General features: G+C 37.0%; 1 protein-coding gene across 1 annotated transcript; it reads right to left on the bottom strand.

Moving 5' to 3' along the window:
• Positions 1-9,962: 9,962 nt before the first annotated feature.
• On the bottom strand, positions 9,963-24,103 carry LOC134753869 (uncharacterized). Its single transcript, XM_063689826.1, has 4 exons — positions 22,720-24,103; positions 19,917-21,768; positions 11,395-12,891; positions 9,963-11,337 (listed from the first exon to the last, which is right to left on the bottom strand). The coding sequence occupies exons 1-4, from the start codon at positions 24,003-24,005 to the stop codon at positions 10,747-10,749; spliced, it is 5,226 nt and encodes a 1,741-aa protein (XP_063545896.1). The 5' UTR covers positions 24,006-24,103; the 3' UTR covers positions 9,963-10,746.
• Positions 24,104-24,484: the final 381 nt, after the last annotated feature.

Genomic DNA, 24,484 nt, shown 5'->3' with positions numbered 1-24,484 from the left:
ATCACTCACACCAGTCACAAAAAACTACACGGCTCACTTCCACTTTTTAAACACTAAAGTTATCACCCATACCTAAACCGGAACTATTGGCCACAGCAAATGAAACGCTCGAATAAAAATATAATTGCGCGTTCATTCCGCCGATTCCGTTGAATGGTATGATTCATTGTGTGTTGCTCCGATAGTCACTGCCGCCTCCTCGAAATGCGATTTTACGCCACTGTTGCCGAACTTTCAAGGGAGATAACATTTCTACTTATTCTTTGCGAAAGATAATCGTCGTAAAAACTCAAAATGTAGTATATCTTTCGCTTGATTATTTTATAAACATAAATATAACACAGAGCTGTTGTTAACAGCGCGGGCGGTCTACCCTCTTTTATAAAAATACGTTAAAATGTATTTAAATATGGATGTGATTTTTTTATTTGCATTAATTATTTTTATATGATTTTGACCCATGTTCTTTCACTGGTATGCGTTAAAATTATAAATAACAAACGAAACAGTCAACGCCCTCTATACGAGAGTAGGCCTAAACTAGTGGCGCCATCTGATCGAGAATCAAATTTTCGTGATTTTCGAGGCACGTTTTTTCCTTAGACTGTATCCATCTATTACGGAGTTATATCTATCTTTGGATGTACTAAGGTATTAGAACAGTATAAGATTGTAGCATGACGCTACATCTGTCGTCAATTTTTGGAACTACTTGCTTGTCTGTCATGTCTAGTTTGCTTGTTTGTTTAGTCGTGTCGTATAGTGTGAATTGTTTCACGCAATTACGGTTAGATGGTGCTTTAAAGAAACACATGGAACCTTTTTTGGACTGTGATATTTTCGATATTGGCAGGTTACAATTGCGTTGAATTTTGAGTTTCAATTCTGATTCGGAAAGAAGAAATTTGTTTTCTTCGGGGTACTTCAGATGGATTTTGAGATTGACGTGAAAAGATCTGTTGTGGTCCATGAATATTTTTCAATTTTTTCCTTGTTTCCGTCAAGTTAACCTTTTAATCGAGAGGAACGTTTTCTTCTGAAGTTGCCAATAATAACTTGGAGTGCGCTTTTCTTCCGTCGTTCCGCGGCCTTGTTGGCCGTAGTTGCCTGCACCAGAACCTTTTTTTTAAAGCCACCGTCGAGCAGTGCTCCGGTGGTGTGTGGTGGCTGTATCAACGACGGGGCACAGCCGCCGACGGGCAGTCGGCAGTGGATGGTCGTCGACCGGCGGTCAGGTATCAGACCCACGGAGCACACGAGCCCGCATACTGCGTGGTTCGATAGGTCACGGTACAGCGTCGGTTGGCCGGACGTTTTCTTTGGAAAGGAACTAGCAGACCCGCGGAGGACACGAGCCCGCATACTGCGCGGTTCGATAGGTCACAGTACAGCTTTGATTGGCCGAACGTTTTCTTTGGAAAGGAACTAGCAAATTGTCATCGTCTACGGAGCTTGAATATTTTTTTACGTTATGGAATCGGTTCCCGTTTAATAACCCTATAATTGTTCATTGTTATTTTTTGTGCCATATTTCTTTTAATTCTCTAAAGCCGCTGTTATCCGTATTCCGCATTTCTTTACGGCATTTTCAAAATTTTAATTGCCCCTAATTGTCGGGCAAAACTAATATTCGGCATTAAATTTAGGTACCTATCACCCGTTGAAACAGCCATTATCGTCCATAATCTCCATCTCATTAATCCATTTCTTTCCTTCTACAGCTAAATTTATACGCCGATATCTTTCGCACGTACACCAGTTCACGCCAGTGCGGAAAGCGGACCGTAAAAAAATATTTGTTTTGGTTATGTTAATTTTTTTTTATTACTTTACAAATTATACGTGTTGTGCAGAAATATGTGTTTTTTACTGCAAGATGTAATAACGCTCGTCTGAGACTACATGATCTATAATAGCGACTCATAACTTCTCTGTTCGATAGTGGGTCATACGAGAGTTAAGTAGCGATTGCGATGCAAAGAGCTATATAAGACTTTTTATCGCCTGTTTAGAACCTTAAGTGCAAATTGCAGTTGCTTATTACTTATATAGATGTTGAGGTTGTACAATTCACTTTGAGCTATAACACTAGCTGCTTAATATGCATTCTAGGGGCCAAAACAGCTTCTATAGACATTAAAACTTTAGATGAACCTCTAAAAATTTCCCCAGAGCCTGTAGACTAAGACTACATATGTAGCTATTCTAGACCCAGTCTATATCTTTAGGTAATAAAATAGGTGCTAAGTGTCGCCTAATTGTTTGTGGGGATTTATATGACGGTGCGCAGTGACCCATGCTGAACAAAACTCATTATTACTTGGTGGTGTTATATCATACCCCAATAAACCTTATATTTTTGGATAGGTCATAAAATTTCCCGTATATTTTGAAATAACCTTTATTGCTGTATTTCTAATTTATTGAGTTAGGAGCATGTTTTAGCAGTACCTATGTCCATGCACGGTGAAAAATCATATATTTTTAAATATTTTGTAAACGACTACAGTAATGACTACGGTTACTAAGAAACAATAAAATTACGTTTAATATCCTTTCAAATGGTATCTATCACCAATTGATCAGTAAAATAGAACCCGAGAAATAATGAAAAGTTAACGTCGGTCGCCCGCCATTTATTGGTAGTGCGTAGTGATCCATGCTGAACAAAATTCATCATTACTTGGTTATATAATATCATACACCAATAAAACTTATGTTTTTGGAAAGCTAATGAAATGCCCCGTAAATTTTGTAGTAACATTATTTGCGATAATAAAGCTATAATTTATTGAGTTAGAAGCATGTTTTATCAGTACTTATGCCATCCATGCACGGTAAAAAATCATATATTTTAAAATATTTTGTAAACGACTACAGTTATGACTACGGTTATTAAGAAACAATAATAGTACGTTTAATATCCTTTTAAACGAAACGTCATACGAACCGATCGGTTGCATAGGACTCAAGATATGCTCAAGATGTGAACAAATAGCAATGATGGTCGGCCGCCATCTTTACCCCCCTTTTTTTTGGACCCGTCCCCCCCTCCATAAACTAAAACAGGTCAATTCGTATTCTAGACTACGAGGAAAATCTAGACATTCTTGGGCTCATTCTACTCCTGTCTAAGTAGAATGAGCCCAAGAATGTCTAGATTTGAAAGAATCAGGTTTTCAATATTTATTTTAGAAAACGCCCACTTATAGAAGTGTCCTACGTCGATCTCGTTGCGAACGCGAAAGCCGTGGGCCCGCCACGCCGCGACGCTTCGCTTCGCGTTCGCGAGTTGTTCGCTTACGTGACGCTGCGTATAATTATGGTATTAGACTATTAGGACTTGGCGGATGGACTGTTTATAAAACTGTTATGTATTAAATTGACCCTTTAAGGGTACATTCTTTAGAATATAAAAAAAATCAAAATCAAATTGTTTTGTAGCAGGTTAGGTGTTTCTTGGCGCGAATCCAGGAGTGTCTCTTTTATTTATAAATAACACACTTAATACATTCAAAACACATTTGTTTTAGATTCACGTGAGATTCACTACCAGATTTACTCGGGCTCGGGGTCGTTACATATCCCGACATGTAAAAATAGTTTGTCCCGCCTTGTCCAGCCAAAACACTGAAGCCTGAATGTAAAAATGTTTTAAGACGATTCTCGCTAATTTGACCTTGAGCGTCTTAGCGTCTCTGTACCCGCACCCCGCTCACTGCGATCGTACGTGAATTTCGTCTCGGTGCGGCGACTGCGGCGGAACGAGGTTCAAAGAATAACCTACAACTCAGAGGCGCGCGGCATTTGGCGCTATACCTCGTATTTGTGTATCTTTTGCAGATATTTTGTTGTTTGAGTATGAGTAGATCATGCGTGTAGTGGAGGTCGTAAATTATAATAAAAATATATTCCCTTAATGCATTATACTTTACAAGCCTCAATTAGTTAATTTGTGTTTTATCTGTTTCTTACAAATAAATACCTAAGTCAAATCGACGGATTAAGATTAATAGCTAAAGCTTGGTATGTACTAAATTGAGGCGTACAGTGCGTTTATTTTATATATTTTTTTTATCCGTAATCAATAAATATAAATAATGCCATTAATAGTTAACTTATAAAATTAATGTACCTACTACCTACATAACTACTACAAATGTATTATTTTTCGAAGTTCGAAGTTTTCTCAAACATTACGTGGGAATATCATCATTATATTACAAGCGCGCCACAACCAAATCAGCGCTTTGCAGTCATTAATTTTTTTAGTGGTTAACGGCTATGTATGATGAACCCCTGTGGACGTCAGCTGCCGCTCCGTTGATGGGTTGAGGAATAGCAGCCACCGAAACACGCAAAAAAATGTTCATCGCCTCCCGCTTGATACTGTGTCAGATGATAGTTTAGATGCTATTGTGAATAAAAAAATGGTCAGCCGGTTGTATCTCGGTGGACCGTCAGCTGGTCACATGAACATGTAAAAAAAACCGGCCAAGTGCGAGTCGGACTCGCGCACGAAGGGTTCCGTACCATTACGGAAAAAAACAGCAAATAATCACGTTTGTTGTATGGAAGCCCCATTTAAATATTTATATTATTATGTTTTTAGTATTTGTTGTTATAGCGGCAACAGAAATACATCATCTGTGAAAATTTCAACTGTCTAGCTATCACGGTTCATGAGATACAGCCTGGTGACAGACAGACGGACAGACGGACAGCGGAGTCTTAGTAATAGGGTCCCGTTTTTACCCTTTGGGTACGGAACCCTAAAAATCTTTTCAGTCATCGCATCCCATTTCATACTTTGTCAGATGGTAGTTTAGATGACATTGTTAATAAAACAAATCGTCGGCCGGTTGTATCGCGGTGGTATGACCGTCAGCTATTAAGACATTATTGTTATTTAAAAAAAAAACTGAGTTTTCCGTAAATAAAATTACGATAGGCCCTTTTGCTATTTCTTAATCGATTAAAATTAAAAAACTACAAAAACAAAATGTTTTAACAGGTATTATACATACATACAACGTTATAGGTAATAAATAGGTAGCGTGTGTTAAATCAATTATTTATTGTTTCGAGATGGAATGGAAAATTATTCAAAACGTAAAACTTGAATGACATTATAATATCTGTTACAATTTTTAACCGACTTCAAGATTTCAAAGGAGGAGGTTCTCAATTCGGTTATGTTTGTTACTCCATAACATAAATTCTGGACCGATTTTGAAAATTCTTTTTTTGATTGTAAGTATACACATACAGATTAGTCCCGTTTTTGTCAAAAAGCAGTTCTGATGATGGGATCCATGAGGAATCGAGGGAACTCCTCAAATGTTAAAGGCATACATATATAGGTAGTGATTTTAGTATTTTCATCAACAAATCAAGCACTTACATTTAAAAAAGTGACATTTGATGAAGTGGAACTGCTGATGATGATCAGAACGGAACTCTTCAATGACGCATAGTTCACGTTTGGCGATTTGTCCTCTTCGTTATATTTGTTAAGCAAGTTAGGTTTTCAAGAAACATTTTTGTCAAGCTCGAGTTCTGATGATGGGATCCATGAGGAATCGAGGGAACTCCTCAAATATGAAAGGCATACATATAGTGATTTTTGTATTTTTATAAACAAATCCAGCACTTCCATTTTAAAAAGTGACATTTCATGAAGTGGAACTGCTGATGATGATCAGAACGGAACTCTTCAATGACGCATAGTTCACGTTTGGCGATTTGTCCTCTTCGTTATGTTTGTTAAGCAAGTTAGGTTTTCAAGAAACATTTTTGTCAAGCTCGAGTTCTGATGATGGGATCCATTAGAAATCGAGGGAACTCCTCAAATGTGAAAGGCATACATATAGTGATTTTTGTATTTTTATAAACAAATCCAGCACTTCCATTTAAAAAAGTGACATTTGATGAAGTGGAACTGCTGATGATGATCAGAACGGAACTCTTCAATGACGCATAGTTCACGTTTGACGATTTGTCCTCTTCGTTATGTTTGTTAAGCAAGTTAAGTTTTTAAGACATATTTTTGTCAAGCTCGAGTTCTGATGATGAGACCCACGAGGAACCGAGGGAACTCCTCAAATGAGAGAGGCATACATATAGTGATTTTTGTTTTTTTATTTATTTATTTATTTAATCTTTATTGCACAAAATCCAGTTTATCAACAAATCCAGCATTTACATTTTAAAAAAAAAGTGACATTTGATGAAATGGAAACTGCTGATAATGATCACGATGGAACTCTTAATGGGTTCGTCGGTGTCGTGAAGTAGGCGTAGTGGCTTTCCTTGCCTCGGCACATGGTACTTTGGGACTAGTCACTCGAATATTGTCTGACAATGGTGGCAATTCCCAGATACCTTTTGCTGCGGAGGCATTTGTCAAGTGGTCATCGTTTTGTCAGGGTACGGAACCGCCAAGCAATCCTGCGACCCAAAGAGGTTGGGACGACATACTATGTAAGAAGGTGGTTGCAGATTTGCTGAGCGAGGCTATTGGCTCAGATTTAGCGCGCCTCAAGGCCGCATCTAGGTGCGAATCAGGAGCATGGCTTCATGCGTTGCCTTCCCCTCAGTTAGGCACGTTACTAGATAACGATTCTTTGAGGATTGCGGTTGCTTTACGATTGGGTTCGAAGGTTTGCGAGGTACATAGGTGTATATGTGGAGCCATGGTTCAGGAGGACGGTCACCATGGCCTTAGTTGTCAGAGGTGCGCTGGGCGTTTTTCTCGTCACCATGCGATAAATGAGGTAGTTCGCAGGGCTTTGGTCTCAGCCAATGTTCCCTGTGTCCTGGAGCCTCCGGGATTGTGCCGGGCTGATGGCAAAAGGCCAGATGGTCTTACATTGTTTCCTTGGCAGAAGGGTCGGTGCCTCTTATGGGACGCAACGTGTGTTAGCACCTTTGCCCCGTCCCATCTGAGTCACACCATCGGTGCTGCTGGTTCAGCTGCGGAGTATGCGGCTAAACAGAAGCATACGAAGTACTCTGCCTTGGAACCAATGTATGATTTTATACCAGTTGCGGTGGAGACTGCAGGACCTTGGGGTGCGGAGGCTAAGGAGTTTGTGTGGGAATTGGGTCGGCGACTGAGAGATAGGAGTTGCGATCCTCGCTCCGGATCGTACCTGGTCCAACAGATCTCCTTGGCAATTCAACGGGGCAACGCTGCCAGTGTCATGGGGACGTTTGGACCGGCTACGGTCCGGGGTGGCACCATAGCCTAAATAGTTTAATTTAGTGGTTAAGCTAGACGAAGCCTGTTGCGGATTACATCATTTGTAAGTCGATGACGAAGCCTGTTGCTGATTTGCTTTTGTGTCCACTTGACGAAGCCTGCGTTGCCGATCACGATCTATGCATGGATGTTATTTTTATAAATCTTCATTTTTAGTTTTAAAGTATGTCGATAGATGGCAGTGAATTTACAGTGGTTACAAAATTTACTATGACAGTACCGCTCTATCTTATTATATCCTCATTGGTACATCTTATACTGTTATTAAAGTCTTACTTACAAGCTAAACCCTACAACACCAAACGCCGAGTTCAGGTGACCGATGAACCAATAGGTGAGCAAAAAATGGAGTTACTCAATATTGGTCTAATATATTACTATTACTATACTTAAAAACGGACTTCACGGATATTATTAAATTTTTCTAAAATTAAATGTGGTAGACCACAAATAAAAATATGTATATTGCGTTTACATAAATTTGCAAAGGGTCAGAGGCCCTTGATAATATAGTACATTTCGATGCTAGTGCGGAAAGTATGTCATTACTTCACGAGTACCGAGAAAGCAAGATTCGGGACGAGTGAAGAATGACATTTTTAATACAATTGCTCAAAAAGTTGCTACTTTTCGTGGCTGTTTAGCTTGCGGAAAGTTGGTTTTCGCAAACTAGTGCTTTTTACTTTTCCAATTTTTTAAAATTTTTACTTGTTCAAATTCATGACTACTTATTGATGAGTGTTAATATTAGTTTCAGCAAAGATAGATATAACTCCGTAATAGATGGATACAGTCTAAGGAAAAAACGTGCCTCGAAAATCAAGAAAATTTGATTCTCGTTCAGAGGCCGCTACTAGCTTTGGCCTACTGTCGTATAGATGGCGTTGACGGTTTCGTTTGTTATTTAACAAGTTTAACGCATATCAGTAAAAAAAAATTTGGTCAAAATCATAAAAATAATTAATGCAAATAAAAAAAATCATTTATCCATATTTAAATACATTTTATCGTATTTTTATAAATCTTCATTTTTAGATTTAAAGTGTGTCGACAGATGGCAGTGAATTTACTGGGGTTACAAAATTTACTATGACAGTACCGCTCTAGTATAAATTACTCTATGGTTTCAGTTAAACGTCGTAATCAACATTAAAACCTACTGTTAATGTAAGAATACGAAAAATATGCATATTTTATATTTTATTACTTACCTCTTCATCATTATAAGTATAAGTACACGTTTATTTTTTAATGTTGAAAAACCGTTCTTAATAAGTTGTCTGAATGGAACGGAACGCCTGTCAAAAAAGAGGCGTATTTTCTTACTGCAAGAATGTTTTAAGTTTCCAAAGGCAGCATTCGATATTGTTTTTATAAATATACGATACACAAATAATCGTAAATAACGATATTTAGGTAATAATAGTACAATGTTTCAATATTTACAATTGTTTCTGTCTTATAGAACATGCATTTGAAAAAATAACTTTCATTGAAGTGGGTTCAATAATAATAGCCAAATCTATTCTAGTCGAATAAAAGCTAGAAAAACACCTCTTTATAATGTTAATGTCAATGATGTCACAGAATTAATAATATAAAAAGTTTCGAATTCAATTCCTTAATACTAGATGCTTTTCTTATTTTTTCGCAACTGTATTAAAAAACGTCGTTCGATACACGTGCGGATATGTCATTCTTCACTCGTCCCGAGTCTTGCCACTCGCCTACATCTCGTGGCAAGATATCTCGGTACTCGTGAGATAATGACATACTTTCCGCACTAGCATCGGAATGTACTATTTTAATGCTGATAAACTTACTTACTTACTTACTTGGCTGGCGCGATGACCCAAAATGAGTTTTGGCCTCCAACACGCCAGAGCACGCCACTTTGCCCGGTACAGAGCGATATCACGCCAGCTTTCGCCGACGCCGAGCTCACGGAGATCCGCCTTCACTCCATCCGCCCAACGATATCTAGGACATCTTCTAGCTAGGATATCTTTTTGTCCTAGATATCCTAGAATGCTGACAAAAAAGATCTAAATAATGTTCATTCACTGGGTTTTGCGGTGTTCATTCAATAGTTTTATTGTTCATTTATTAGGTTATTGGGTTTTAGTTTTTGATAAATTCTGCTATAACTCATAAACTATGAAGGTGATAAAAAATCGCAGAAATTAAGTACTTTCATACTTATTAAATGAGGATTGATTATATTGTAGTTAATTTTTCCAATTAATAATGAATGCCGAGAAATGATTTTTCAAACTTGGATAATAATTGCTTGAGTGTTCATTCACTGGAGGTCTTACCCTAAGTAAATTAAAGGTAAATTAGGTAATTAGAAAATTCCTATAGGCAAGAGCCTATAGTGAAGTGACACGCTACCTATTTGATACTTTATCGATATTGAATGCTTGTCGTCCTGAAATGTTATGTTATGAAGAGTTTTAAGTTGCAAATTAATGATTTTTGTTGGGATGTTTTGGGTAAATGTAATTATAAGTCAATGTTAAGTACCTATGCAATTTTAAATTCGTGTAAGTTTTGTGAAATTGTGTAGTGCAGGTTTTAATACTTAAGTATGCAATTTTAATTTCGTGTAAGTTTTGTGAAATTGTGTGGTCTAAAGCGGGTTTCAGCACAACTTTTATTTTACTTACCTCCTAATCTTACAAAAAAATAGGGTTAATTTTAAAAACTTTATTGTTTTTCTACAAATACACATCAAAAACGAACTTTACAAATGCATTAACATCAGCTGACACACTACTTTTACATCGATAAGCAACTGTGGACTCTTAGACGAAAATTTATTGCAATTATGTATTCAATTGAATAATCCATTCCAGTGAAAACAATTTAATTTTTTGTGTTTACACTTCCAGCGAAACTTTTATACTGGTTAATTGTACGAGTACATGATTTTATATAATTTTTATATGGCACGGTACTTACTAGTCACTACGGTCTAGTCGGTCTATCAAATAACGAAAGAAGGAAATTCCTGTCAATACCTGGAAAGTTTAAAAAGTAGGTCCCTAAAATAAATTATAGTTCATGTGCCGTTTGCCTTAGTTAGTAAAAAAATATTTTTTAGTTATTATTATACAGACAAATAATACTTATTATTTAAACCCCCTATTTCCTCAGGGCCCAGACGTTGATAGTGACTGTATTAAGTCGGCTCGATGTAGGCAATATTAGTTAACATTGAGTTTTTTATAAATTCGTTTTTCCAGATCTATTATCAAACATTTTAGGCTGCTGTGTCGTAATAGGAAACGTAGTAACCTGAGTTATACAAAATTAAATTGATCGTTATTACTAAAATAAATACATAAATAACGCTTAAACATTCGGTTGAGTAAGTAGTGGAAAGTCTGATTTGAATGAAATGCTACGACTTTACTTAAGTTATAATCTTATAATTATAATATCTGCCTAGTAATAAGTAATTAAGTTCAGTTGGTTAATCATTGTTTGCCGTCAGGAGGATTGAAAAACTCCCAGTGGTGGTGATGAATCGTGCGACTATCGCTAAGACCGAACATTATCAAACCAGCAATCAATACCAAAAATATGACTAGCGCCATTTGCACATCCTTCTTATCTTCAGTACCGCTAATGTACGAGACAAAGGAATTAAATATGCTTCTTATAGTTCTCGAAATAGAGTTGTGACAAACACGTAGAAAATTGGCTCCCGCTTCAGTTATTGTCGGTTCATGTGGTCTTACTGGAGCAGGCATGCGCCTTGGTGACGGGCGTGTCAGGGCTTCGTCAGAGCTCGACTCTGAATGCGGGGCAGTAGGCCTACGCTTCGCGCGCCGAGTCGGTGGCGCAGGCGATTGATGTTGAGCATCGTGAAATTCGGTAAAGGGTCTGTCTCTCATAGCAGTTGGCCTATGGTAATAAGTGGCTGGAGGCATTGTCATATCTTGAAGATAAGAATATAAAAGTGGAGTTAAATCTGGGGGTGGGGGTCTCTGTGGAGGTGCAGACGCTTCTTCTTCAATATAATGTTTTGGAGGCGGTGGTGGCGGCGAAGCCTGAACAGTAGAGGGCTGACTGGGATCATGTTCCAAAGTTGACTTAGTTTCTGCTGCCAATGTGTCACCGGCTGATTGATCGGTTTGTGTTTGTTCCTCTCTGCTCATTGGTCTTGGTAATTCATGCGCTGCTTGTGGTACGCTTGCACTTGTTGATATTTCTGCAAATTTCTTAACTATTTCATCAATTACAGATTGTGAAAATTCAATACCACTGACCGAGATGTGGCCTGATTTTGAATCTAACTCAGTTACTTGTAATGTCATACCTTCTATATCGGATACTAAAATCTTACTAGCTTGTAATTCTGAAACATTAAGTCGCCCCACATCTAAATCTCGCACTTGTAATCTTTGCGTTACTAGGTTATCCAGTTGGACATCCCTACTTGCTTCAGTGACCCTTTCAAGAGCTTGATCATCACTAGAAGGAACAGTTTTACGATAGGTGGGACTAATGCTTGTCACACTTTTTGGCCTTGGAAGCGGAGGTACGTCGGGAATATGGGCTTCATCGATGTCAATATGTTGTACTGTCAGGGACGCTTCAGTTAACATTTCGTCTCGTTCATTTATCCTTGTTGGACTTGAAACGCGCCTTTCTACCAAAATTACTGTAGGAGACGTGCGGCCTATGTTGAATTTTGATAGTTCTGAAATTTTTGGATCTGATAATTTGAACGATTTTTCAGACCTCGATGTTGGCCGGGAAATTCTAGGGCTTTCACCTATTTTGCTATGTGATTTACTTCTGTAAGGCTCTTCATTCACAATATCTCTCAGGGAACTTGACATCGAAAAATCCAGATTTTCTTCCATCCCTAATTCAAAGTCAATATCATCTGGAAGGGGATCTGTTTGAGTTGATACCTCTATCTCTACGACATCATCCATTTTCATACCCTTATCAGCATGTGTCATAGATTCTGCTCCAACATTAACGTCACATCGATCTTCAAAACTGTTTCTATCACTTTTTCTTCGTTTTGGCCCCCTAGGTGGCCTTGGCGGTGGTGGTAGCGGTCTATCTTTCATTTTATTTACTACTTCACCAGAGATTAAATCTTTGTGAACTTCATCAATTTGTGGTTCATCAATTTCGACATACTGTGTCAAATCGCCGCTGACTGAACGCTTAGAAAAGCTGTCCAAAGTCATAAGGCTCGTTGAGGATTTCTTCCGTGGTGGACGATCAGGTAAGCTTTTACTTACTGGTTGAACAGTGTAATATTTTCTCTCCGAACTATGACTTTTACGACGTCTCACAGGTGGAGTTTTACTTTTGGAGCGCCGAACACCTTTATTTGGCGCATAAGCGCTTTTATCAACGGTAGCGTAGCCTGGACTTTCATGGCGAGCATGCTTATCAGATTCGATATAATCAGCGGGAAGCGCATGTGTGTCCATTGTTAATGATTCTGCTCCGTGAGATGTCCGATCATCGTCACAGAGAGATGTGCCCCGCGAACTCCGCGAGCGGTTACGTCGCGGCGGTAGCGGGCTGCGGTCACTTGCTGTGGTCTCAGTTTGAGGAACGATGTATTCATGTTCGGTTCTATACACGATTATCTGAAATGCACAATAGTACATTATGAGACAAGTGTGCTACGTTGGTCATTACACAAGAGGCGATATTGTGCGCGCGAGCTGTAAGCGAGCGCGCAATAAGAAATCCGATGTGTGTAATGACCAATGTAGACGCGTTACATACGACGTTTTTCAAAAAAACAAAACTTATAAATTAGATTTTATTTGTCAAAACAGTAAAAGTACAATTTTCAAAATGGTGACAGTTTTAACATCGAATAATTGCAAAAAAGCATGCTGGACTTGTAGGCATTGAAGTAACCTACCAACTACCAACACGTTTTCCAAGAAAGACTGGGCGTTTTTGCTGATTTTCCATTGTATAAAAGTTTCATATGCCGTCAATTATTTTTCACCCGATTTTGATGGTAAAAGGCTCGTTCTCGGCTCTTGCCTCAATAGGGTATTTGACTACTAGTCAAATCAGTTTCTTTTTTAGAGCTGTCAAAACGATTTTGCTACTATGGAATTTATATGAAACACTAGCATGTGACGTCACAATCAAATAACCTACTCTTTATAGTTTTATACGGGCTTTCAAATAGAAATTGTGTTTAAAAATAACTGCTGTCTACGTTTCTCTATTAATAATGGTGTAATAGTACATTATTGTCGAGGCTCGGAAGTAGCTACTTGCTGGCTGAGGATTCGTTTTAAACGGACGACCTTGGGAGTCCGTTTAATTGAATCCGAAGCCAGCAAGTAGCCTTCCAGCCGAGTCATATATAGTGCTTTTCTCAAAATGGCGCAATAAATACAAATATAATAGAGAAATTATACAGAAGCAACGTCCTTATGTATATATTTTCACAGAAAAAAGTAGTAAGATTTGCTTTGCCGCCGTTTTATTTTTTTAATTAAAAATAGAAGTGTATTTTTCTGCTGAAAATACGCCAACCTATTTGAGACACCTAAATAGTCGCGGTACCAACATTGTAATAATGAGTACTGATCATCTGTTTGGCTGTTTAATGGACCTATGCCTGCATTTGATATGGCCACTTCAACTTTTAAAAAGTTTGGAAGTTTGGTTTGCAGTCCCGAAATCGAGACTGCAATGTTTTTAACTTTTTAATTTTTTGACTGAACATTAACAACGCACTTCGCGACCTACTTTTTAACCGGCAACGTCGACTTTGCCGTCCATTTTTGAGAAAAATAATTTATTACACACTTTTATTTAGCGTCACTGCGTATATACCTTTGTATGTATATATAGTCAAAGATAGATATAACTCCGTAATAGATGGATACAGTCTAAGGACAAAACGTGCCTTGAAAATCAAGAAAATTTGATTCTCGATTAGAGGGCGCTACTAACTTTGGCCTACTGTCGTATAGATGGCGTTGACGGTTTCACTTGTTATTTAACAATTTTAACGCATATCTATTCAGTGAAAGAACATGGGTCAAAATCATAAAAATAATTAATGCAAATAAAAAAAATCATTTATCCATATTTAAATACATTTTATCGTATTTTTATAAATCTTCATCTTTAGTTTTAAAGTGTGTTGATAGATGGCAGTGAATTTACTGTGGTTACAAAATCTACTATGACAGTACCGCTCTATCTTATTATATCCTCTTTGATATAGTGCTTCAAATCTTGTAACTGAAATTTGAACTACTTCCCGGTATCTGATTAAGTTGAAATTTGGAGTACTGTCGTAATTCCGGTGACAATGCAATAATATGTTAACATGGAGGTGTTCTGATGATGCAGCCGGTAGGTAGCCAAAGGAACTCCACAATGGAATAACACAAACACATCAAGTTTAGGCTCATTAGAAAGGTCCCAAGAAGTACTCGATAGACATGCAAATGAGAAGAAGTACAGTCAGCAATAAAAGTGTGTCACAAAAAATTTTTTTTGACTGTTACTTGTTTTAGATCAATCAAATACCCCATTTGGCAGCGTCAATTTTATGTGTTCTTCATTTTCAATATATTTTTAATGCTTGAAAATGTCATTTTCGTCAATATATAAACTAAAAACAAGCAAAACTATTCCAATTCTTTGACAAATACGGAAAATGGCTGGCGCGTTATTTTTTTTCCCCTCACTAGCTCGGAAAGCCGTCTTTTATTCTTTAAAACAAGCGGGGAAAAACGCATTTTATCCACTAATGGGGAATTGTATTTATATCGGAGCATCGTTTATAATGGCGTAAGCGCCATCGACAATAAGGTCCCTTTTTATAGAAAATACCACATATAACGCCTGTGGATGTTGCACTTTCCTCGCTATAGTGAGGGGAAAAGTTCCGTGTTACACACGGGTGCAAATGTATTTTACTTCTCGTGTATTGAAACACTCGCGGGTAAAATACAACTTTGCACCCTTGTATAACAAATAATTATTTACGCACGATTCCAATGCGCGCGCAAGGCAAAGGCGCGAACGAAGTCGACAAACAGCCGATTAAAAAAATGTAAAAAAGCTAAGATTTTCGTATTTCTAACCGATGGATGGAGATCAAATCGATAAAATGTTATGTTTATTCATTAATGTAATCTACGAGATCATTTAATCTATAAATTATAATTGGTGAGATAAAACCTCTTAAAAAAGATAAAACTAACATTTGAAACCTAAAGCGAGGTTTAGACTAGTAAGAACTTGTATGCAATTTACGTTACATTGCTGACTACTAAGGTATACTGCATTCAAAATGTTTATCGAATACCGCAATGTAATGAAAATTGCATGCAAGTTCTTGCTTGTCTAAACCTCGCTTTATAGTTGGTTAAAAAAATGTATTACTCGACCAAGGCTCCGTTTCCATGCATATTATGATATTATTAGCAATCAGTTACCTTCTTAACTCAGTCGGATAATATAATGAAAAAGCACCAGTGTTATAATATACTGCAAAAGCACGCGTGTTTAATATCTAGTATTATGAGCCAAAAATCGGTGGAATAAAAACGTCGTTTTGAGCAAGTGTGTTGAAAAAAGTATTTTTTTATAATCAACAACTTTGTGATTTTATTTATACACTCATGGATAAATTTGGAGGAACGCAATAAAAGTTTAGTTTCTAATTTTGAAATTACTTTAGCTATTTAGGTGCTATAATCCAACAATTAAACCTTTTTTTGGGGTCCTCTAAATTTGTCCATGAGTATATACAAAGACTGTACAGGACAAAATCCGGGCATGCATGACCTGGTATAAAAAACAAAACATTGCCACCGACGTAGGGATAGGTATTCATACAATATTATGCAACTGTTGTTTTTTTTATTCTGACTTCTAGGCAAAGATCTACAAACCAATATTTACTCTGATTTCATTTTTAATTTTAGGTGTTTGCCGCTGTCTTAGAAAAAATATTGTGTGCAACGGTAAATAATTACCTAGGTCTTAAAATTCTCGGGCCTGTCTTTACAAAACTCAACTTCGTTCCGTTTTGTAACTTTGGCCCTTGTATTTTAAGAACCCTTGTTATGTATCTTTTGCACAAAATACTATTTTAAACTGTTTTATGCTCATTAGAATGTCAACTTACAAAAAACATACTTTTTGAAACTCTTTTTCTACTTGAGGTAGTCAGAAAAACTTTTGACTCCAAGCACCGAGTCGTTTTTCTACGGGAGGCATTTTTTGTCAAAATGAATACAATTAGAAAAGTTTTAACTATTGTGAAAAGATAATGTAATGTGGTATAATTTATTATATAAATACTTAAATACTTATTTCCTCTGTACCTACTCTCAGATTATTGCATTGCATTGAACTGTTATCTTAACTATAACTTTAGTTTAGTTTAATTATAATTCAATTTGTTACTTTCTGTACCTACATAATTAACTATTATTGTGTTGGTTGTACCCTTAACTTGCTGCTGGAAGAGCGGGGTCTCCTGTCACAAGTATTGCAATACTTACTAGGTCCCAACACTTTCTCAATTGTAACACAATGATTGTGACCAATAAACGATTTTTCATTTTCATTTTCATTTTCAATGTGGTATAATTTGGCTTGTATAACAAAAAAAAATGTTTTTAAAAAGAGAACTTGGTGAAGACTGTCAGAAGACCGTGTATAAAAATGTATATCTGTATACTGTGGAATATATAATGGTCTAAGTCACTGACAAACAAATGTTAAATTATGATTACAAATGTAATTTTATTTTATTATGTCGTTTGATAACCACAAATTATGAAAAAAGTGCTGCTTGATAACGAACATTCATTTAAAAGATTTACCGTATCATGCATGCCCGGATTTTGTCCTGTACAGTGTTTAGGTATAAGTTTTTTCATCCTAAGGTCCTAAAGTAGTAGGTCGAGTTGAGTGAAACTGAGTTTTAAATGAAAACTAGTTTTCCGTATCGCGTCAGTGAAACTGCGTTTTTTTTTTTTTTTTTTTTTCTTTTTTTTTACTAGCCTAATTTAGTGTCCCACTGCGGGGCAAAGGCCTCCCCTAAATCTAGTTAAACCAGTTAAAACTAGTTTTCACCAAGGCCTTACGGAAAACTAGTTTCTACTAAGGGAAATACGTTTTCACAAAAAAACCGGTTTTTATTAACGGGTTAGTTTAAGACATTCCGCCTTTTTTTTCTTAAAAAAGTGTTTTATCTATCTAAAATGGCTTAAAGGTCGGTTGACATGGTTGGCTTAATAAGAACCAAGCCTAGGGGAGACTGAGGTCACTTGAATCGTGGGTCATTTGAAACAAGCTCGATAATTCCAAAACGAATCCTACAACAGAACTGTGGGGTCCCTAAGAGGAAAATGTTCGGCATTCATGACACCATCTGCCAGCAAAACATGTCACATCTTGAAGCACGCCAATATTTTTATTCCTTGTTCACACCAAACGTATTTAATTAGGGGTAGATAGGCACCATTCATACACGGGGTAGCTTTCTACAGTCACTCTTACAGCATATAAGAACAGCGTATTTATTACAGCTTTGCGTGCATAAGTAGCCATTGGCGAGAGTCGGTGTCCACGAAGTTAACCGCCTACGCAGCCGTCGCAAGCGACATGAGAGGAAGACGAGGAAGTAATGTGTTTTTGCATTTTCATTTATAATTAAACTTCTTAACAAATAAATTAGATTAAAAACGAGAGCAGTGGTCAAAAATGTAAAAATCTTTCCAATTGACCCCAGTCTAACCTACTATTTATACGAGCTTGTTTTCTCTTCTAAAAGTTTGGACCACTACATAGCATGATAAATTATCGATAGCGCGAAATTGAGTATGTAGTGGAAAATGTATTTAACTACAGGCATTCAATATTCGAATTTTCTCGTACGTCCGCCCGTGATGTTACTTAAAATAACCCTTCAGCCGTTATTAAAATGCAGAAACTGTAATTTTCATAAGCATAAAAAATGAATTAACGGAAATTAGATAATATACTAATAAATTAAATAAATATTCATCAGACACCAGACAAGTTGTGAAAGAAATTTCAAATAAACTTGTCTGGGTGTCTGACGATTTTCGAGCGGGCGAATATTTCGCTCAGCGGCTAAGTCTGGCAATCCAGCGGGGAAACGCAGCAAGCGTCCAGGAGCGGTATTTGACATGCGTTAAGTGACGTTTCGTGTTGAACTTCAGTTGAATGGAAGAGATCGTGTGTTGTCGAATAGGTAAATTTGACATTAGCAATACACAGTTAGGTGACAACGAAACCAAACCGAACCACGCCGAGTTCAGAGCCATTTTAAACCGTATAGTAGTAAGAAAACAAAGTTGATTTTTGTTGCATACTTTTTTCAATGAATGATCTTGGTTGTACCAAATGATACTTTCCACAGTTGATGAACAAATGATTCATTCCACTGTTTCCACTGGGCCCCTGGGGCCCTATTCGAGATGCACAACTGTCAGTTTCGGCTTCAACATCAGTTCAACAGTGGAATGAATCATTTGTTCATCAACCGTGGAAAGTATCATTTGGTACAACCAAAACTCATTCATTGAAAAAATTATTCAACAAAAATCAACTTTGTTTTCTTACTACTATACGGTTTAAAATGGCTCTGAACTCGTCGTGGTTCGGTTTGGTTTCGTTGTCACCTAACTGTGGATTGCTAATGTCAAATTTACCTATTCGACAACACACGATTTCTTCCATTCAACTGAAGTTCAACACGTAACGTCACTTAACGCATGTCGAATACCGCTCCTGGGGACGATGCCCCATGCAACTTTAGGTTTTTAATATCTGTATTATGAAATTTGTATTGTAAATGTTTGTTGTGAAATAAAATTAACGGAAATATGACATACTTTAACATACTTACCTATCTACGAGCCCTGATACATATGTTCTCGTCTAGTCAGAGCACTATCCGAGGTTCTCCCATTAGCATAAAAAATGTTTTAAATAAAAAAAAGTTTAAGAGTAAGACCCTTCCTCCTCCTTCCTCCCTTCCCTTCCTTCTTTCTCTTTCTCCTTGAGAGAAGAGTAAGTTTAAGAGTAAGAGAGAATTACACTAATTTATTTAAGTTTAATTTTATACTTATAGAAATATTTAACAATAACGAAATTTAAATACAAGAAATACTATTATATACGAAGCGAAAAAAATCGATTTTCTTTTTCAGATTATTTCGGGTAGGAACAACAGATATATGTAGAAAGGACTTTTAAATATTAGGGAAAGCACTGTCAATGTACTTGACAATTTTGCCTCGAGCCCATGCATGCAAAAGTGCTACAGGAGAGGACAATATGATTAGGACAACGTTTTTCAATGTTAATTTTTTCAATAATAAAAGACTCATAATTTTTTATTATGCGATTAAAATAAACTAGATTCAACATTACTGTTATGGTGTACTGAGTCGTTTGATCTACATGTGTAAAAAAAATCTTATTTTACTAGACGAACTTCACTGCATCAAATTTCATTTATAAGTCTTTGATAATATCAATTTAGGCGACAATCAACTACAAAATATAATAAAGCCGATTAGTAAAATAATGTGAATTTCTTGTAAGTATATACATATATATATTTAAAATAAATACTCACGTCTTCATTTTGCACAGGGGACTCTTCCCATAAATCGGATGCTGGGATATCTTTAAAATCATTCAGCGATGAATGTCTTAAGTCCCGCTTGCCGAATTTCTTTTTTCGTTGAGGTGGCTTTGGCAAAGTTTGTGACTGGACTGGTATATCCTCCGGATATTGTATCACGTCATCATTGGCATATTCGTGAATAGAACGTAACTCATTAGAAGGACCGAAGCTATGTTTAGTGTCCATTTCAATCGGCTGATTGGTCTGCACATTGTTATTTAAATGAAGTTGTTCCTGATCACCAGATATACCTAAGTCGATTTCACTGAATTGCAAGTCATTTGTCATGTGCTCGTCAATATACTGAACTGTATCGATATCTTCTTCCTTTTTCTTGCGTTTGGCTCGTGACGGACGTACGGGTGGGAATGTGTAATAGCCGTCATCTCTTTCGTTTAAGTCCTCCGATGAATAGCGCATATCATCATCTAGCATAAGCTCCGGGTCAGCTTCTGGTTCATTGGCATATATATTTTTATTGTTAACGCCGGAATTACTTCCCATCAAAGCTAGCGCATTTTTTGGAATTTTGAAAGCTTGTCGTATTTCGTCACTCAAGTATTCTCTTACTTGAATATTTTCACGAGATATCCCTCGCGGTCGTACGAAAAATTCGTCGTTGTTTATTTCGTTTATAACATGAGAGTATTCTTCTTTTACCGGTGAATGTTGTTCTGGCGATAATCCTGCGTCATTTTCGTTTAAGTACGATATTTGCCTTTCATCTTGAATATACTGAGAATCTAATTTGTCAAAGTCGTATGTGGTTTCAAACTGTCGTCTTTCATCAACATCTGCATCAAAACTGTCAGTGGTGCCATATTCTCGTGGTTCACTAGGGCTGTCTGGAATATAAGATGCAACTTGTTTTGGTTGTTTTTTCATTCGAGTAAATGTAAAAGTAGCAGGTGGGGTTTCTTCTCTATCTAAATTAGGAGATGATGAGGTTTTAGGTAATTCCTTTTTATTTTTTCTGTTAAATAATCTAGGATATGTTTTAGCCTCAAATTCAACTGGAGGTGTATTTCTTACATCTGGAGTTGAACCAGTAATCGATGCTTCCGGCTTACTTGACTTTCTTCTCCCTAAGCTTGGAAAATTAATTTTTGTTTTGTCGGGCATTTTAAATTTAGGAAAATCAGGCACACTGAATTTTGGTCTTTCCGGTAGAGTAAATTTCTTTTTATCTCCAAAGGATAATTTTTCAGACAAGTTTATCTTTTTGAACTTTGGGCGGTCCGGTAGGCTAAATTTCCTTTTATCGGGCAAAGTAAACTTGGGTCTATCAGGTAATGTAAATTTCGGACGCTCAGGCATCTTAAATCTTGGGCGTTCAGGCATATTCATTTTTGGTTTATCTGGCATTTTCATACTTTGCAATTTTGTTTTTAATTTACCAGCCTGCGATTTTAATTTTCCAGCGCCTTCCTTGATACGTTGTTGTATTTTTACGTCAATCCCTTCAGCATTTTGACGGCTGTCACGTTTTAATGGTAAATTTTCTAGAGCGGAAGAATCTACTTGACTTGTACTAATTTCACATTCAGTTCGTGACATAGTGGACGGCGTATTAACAAAGTATCTCTCTTCTATATCCTTTTGAAGTAATTCAGCGTTTAAAATGCCTTCATTTTCCTTATAATCGTGTTGTTCTTCTTCGTGTTGTAAATATTTACGTTCCAAAGATGTAGTACTAGATAATTCATCATCAGTTTTCACCAAAGAAGGCTTCGTTTCAGCATCGGGTGGCATATAGACAATATTCGGAGGCGGTTTTTCGATGATTTCATATTCGTGATCACTGTAAATAAAAATAATACACATATTATGTATCACAACTTGGTACCATATTAAAAACAAAATTTTATTCGCATGGTATTAAAACCTACGTTAGAAAATATATTTTTCGCATAGCAGGGGTTGCATACAGTTAAATCGCAAAAATCATCCTTCATCGCAAACCGTTCCAGTTATATTTATATAACGTTGTCTACGCACACACGTCTCTTGAGTCATAATTAGGCCAACGATCGGCGCTCGTTTTAGCCGCAGCAGTCACCGGGCGAAATCCATTTAAAATGACTTTAAACTACTAAATGGACAGAAATTATTATGACTGTAATGCTATATGTAAAACCTTACGCCAGTAGACTTACCTTTCATTTGAAAATAAATTACTGGCTCGCGAAGTCGGCCTGGTTCCAATAGGATTTACTCGTTCAGGTAGTAAAGAATCACTTTGAAAAAACTGACAAGCACATCGTACGTCAGGTGTATAAACTTGAACACTACCCTCTCTTGTAGGCCTCACGGGTTTTTTTAAAGGAGTCCCTCCCTCTGATGTCCATCTCCGAAGGTTACTCATTACTACTAACAGTACTAACTACCGGTAATAATATTGCAGCAGGTCATATTTTAGTCATCGACTAAGAAATCCAAGTAAGTCAAACCGGCATTTGTAGACCGACATCGGCAGTGACTCATTACGCGTTTGTCAAAACCAGGCAGTAAATGAACTAATTACTGGCGTAAAAGCAGCCGCGAGCACGGATCACTGATGACAATTTCAAAGAGCTAAACCAATGTGCAGGAAGACTGTTCGGCCGAATCTATATATAACATATCGTGAGAAGCCAGCGCGTTCGCTTTGCATGTGTCGAAACAGCTGTTATGTCACAATTACGTATGCAGCAAAAGAAAAAATATAAATAGGATACACTGTAAATTGTTATATATAAATATATATAGTTACCTGGAGGTTTTAGACCATTCCTTCTCAAAAATTTCAACGCCATTTTTTTTATCCAACTTTATTTGCGAGCTCGGAGTAGGAGAAGCTTCAATGGGCACTGGAGCTTGTTCATGGCTTGTTTCTAATATATCATCGTCAAAAATTTCTGTTATCGTGATGTTGGGAGAATCGTTCTTTGGTCTTGTCTCTTCTAACTGAGTTTGAAATATTTCATCGACATTGGGCTCGTCTGGATCCATTTCTTCGTCTAAAATTACAGCTTCTTTATTTGAATCTCTTATTTGATGCAGTTTTTCCATTACATGTTCATCAGATTTCAAGGAAGCTTCATCTTCTATTACTAAACTAGGGTCTTGTGAAGCTAATGATTTTCTTTCTAAAAAGCTCTCATTTTGTTTATTGCTATTTTTACGTTCTGTTTCTATATCAGGAGAAAATTGAAGGGATTTGTCTCGATCTTGACTTTTTGATTCTTCTATGTCCTCGTAAATATGTTCTTTCTTTTTTCTTGGAGGAGGGGTATCTACACTCATTGTTTTACTCATTTCGTCTGAATCGCCAAGTTTAATTGCGCTAAATTTTTGTCTACGCACTGCTCCCGGAGAAGATTTTAGCTGTCTTATTTCCTGTCCTTCTTTGTGTTTTTTACGCTTAGGTAATGGAGACTTTTCGCCTTCATTCTTCTCAAGTTTGTTTAGAGTTTTGTCAGCTAAATGTTTGATTTTATTTACTAAGGGATGACAACATTTTGTTTTTTCTCTGGTTTCTGTGACCCCAATATAAGCATCTGGTACTCGTCGTTTTAGAATTCCCTTTGGGGAAACATTTTTAGGCGTACTTATTGGTGCTTCTAAATGTGAATTTGATGGACTTTCTGACTGTCTATATATGAAAGCAGCCATTGCTTGATTGACAGCATCATCCTCAGAATCTAAAGATACTTCTTTTGAAAAGTTTGGTATGTGCACGCCTTCATCTTCCCCTTCGTCACCGTGTTTACGGCTGCTTCCAGGCGAAGAGTCAAGGTTTAGAATCTTTTGTCCACCTCCATCAACAGGCGAATGGGTTCGAGAACGTGAGAATTCACGAGACATACTTCTTCGTGGTGTTGTTTCTCTTATGATATCCTCTGCAGTAATTTTGCCTTCTAATGGCGGCTTCAGAAGATGTGTCCAGGGGTAATGTCCCAATTCACGATCTCTTCGTAAGTCGTCCCATTGGTATTCGTTTATTGGCTCTCGCGCATTTTCCTTTTTCTCTTTATCTGGCGACAATTTAGATTCCATATGTATAATAGTTAATTATCAAAGATATTCACAAAACACATATTTGAAGCTTTGCTGGATAAGAAAAACTAAGTAGATTGGTGGTTTGATTGTGATAGTAACACAGTTACTTAATAATATGTTTGGGGACCCAGCAAAGTTTCCACTTTTCACCGTTAAACTAAGAACACTACATTTCGTTTGAGACTGAGCCTCTGTAAATGAAAACACGTTGAATTTGCGTGGGTTCGTGTGGAAATAGGTGTGAATAAGTAGCGTGCAGTGTAACAAATTATTTTGGACTTCTGCCGCGTCTTTACCTTGATTCAATCCGAGCACTTTCACTAGCGAACCACCATGCTTGGGGTTTGTTTATTTTGCGTGGATCCACTTAATGTTGTTTTACGTTTTTTTTTTATGAAAAGAGATCTGTGACCTGTACAAAATCTCAGTTCAACTGGGCGAAGCGTTGTGGTGCGTGCAAGCGCGCTAAATATAAG

Source organism: Cydia strobilella, chromosome Z (genome assembly GCF_947568885.1).
Source record: "Cydia strobilella chromosome Z, ilCydStro3.1, whole genome shotgun sequence".
NCBI lineage: Eukaryota > Metazoa > Arthropoda > Insecta > Lepidoptera > Tortricidae > Cydia > Cydia strobilella.
The sequence above is the reverse complement of the archived record's forward strand: the minus strand, read 5'-3'. Positions and strand labels throughout refer to the sequence as shown.

Coding starts and splice junctions, on each gene's coding strand:
- LOC134753869 (XM_063689826.1), bottom strand. CDS start 24,005: ATGGAATCTAAATTGTCGCCAGATAAAGAGAAAAAGGAAAATGCGCGA. Junction 21,769..22,719: donor GAATGGTCTAAAACCTCCAG/GTAACTATATAT, acceptor TTTTATTTACAG/TGATCACGAATATGAAATCA. Junction 12,892..19,916: donor CCCCTGTGCAAAATGAAGAC/GTGAGTATTTAT, acceptor TGTGCATTTCAG/ATAATCGTGTATAGAACCGA.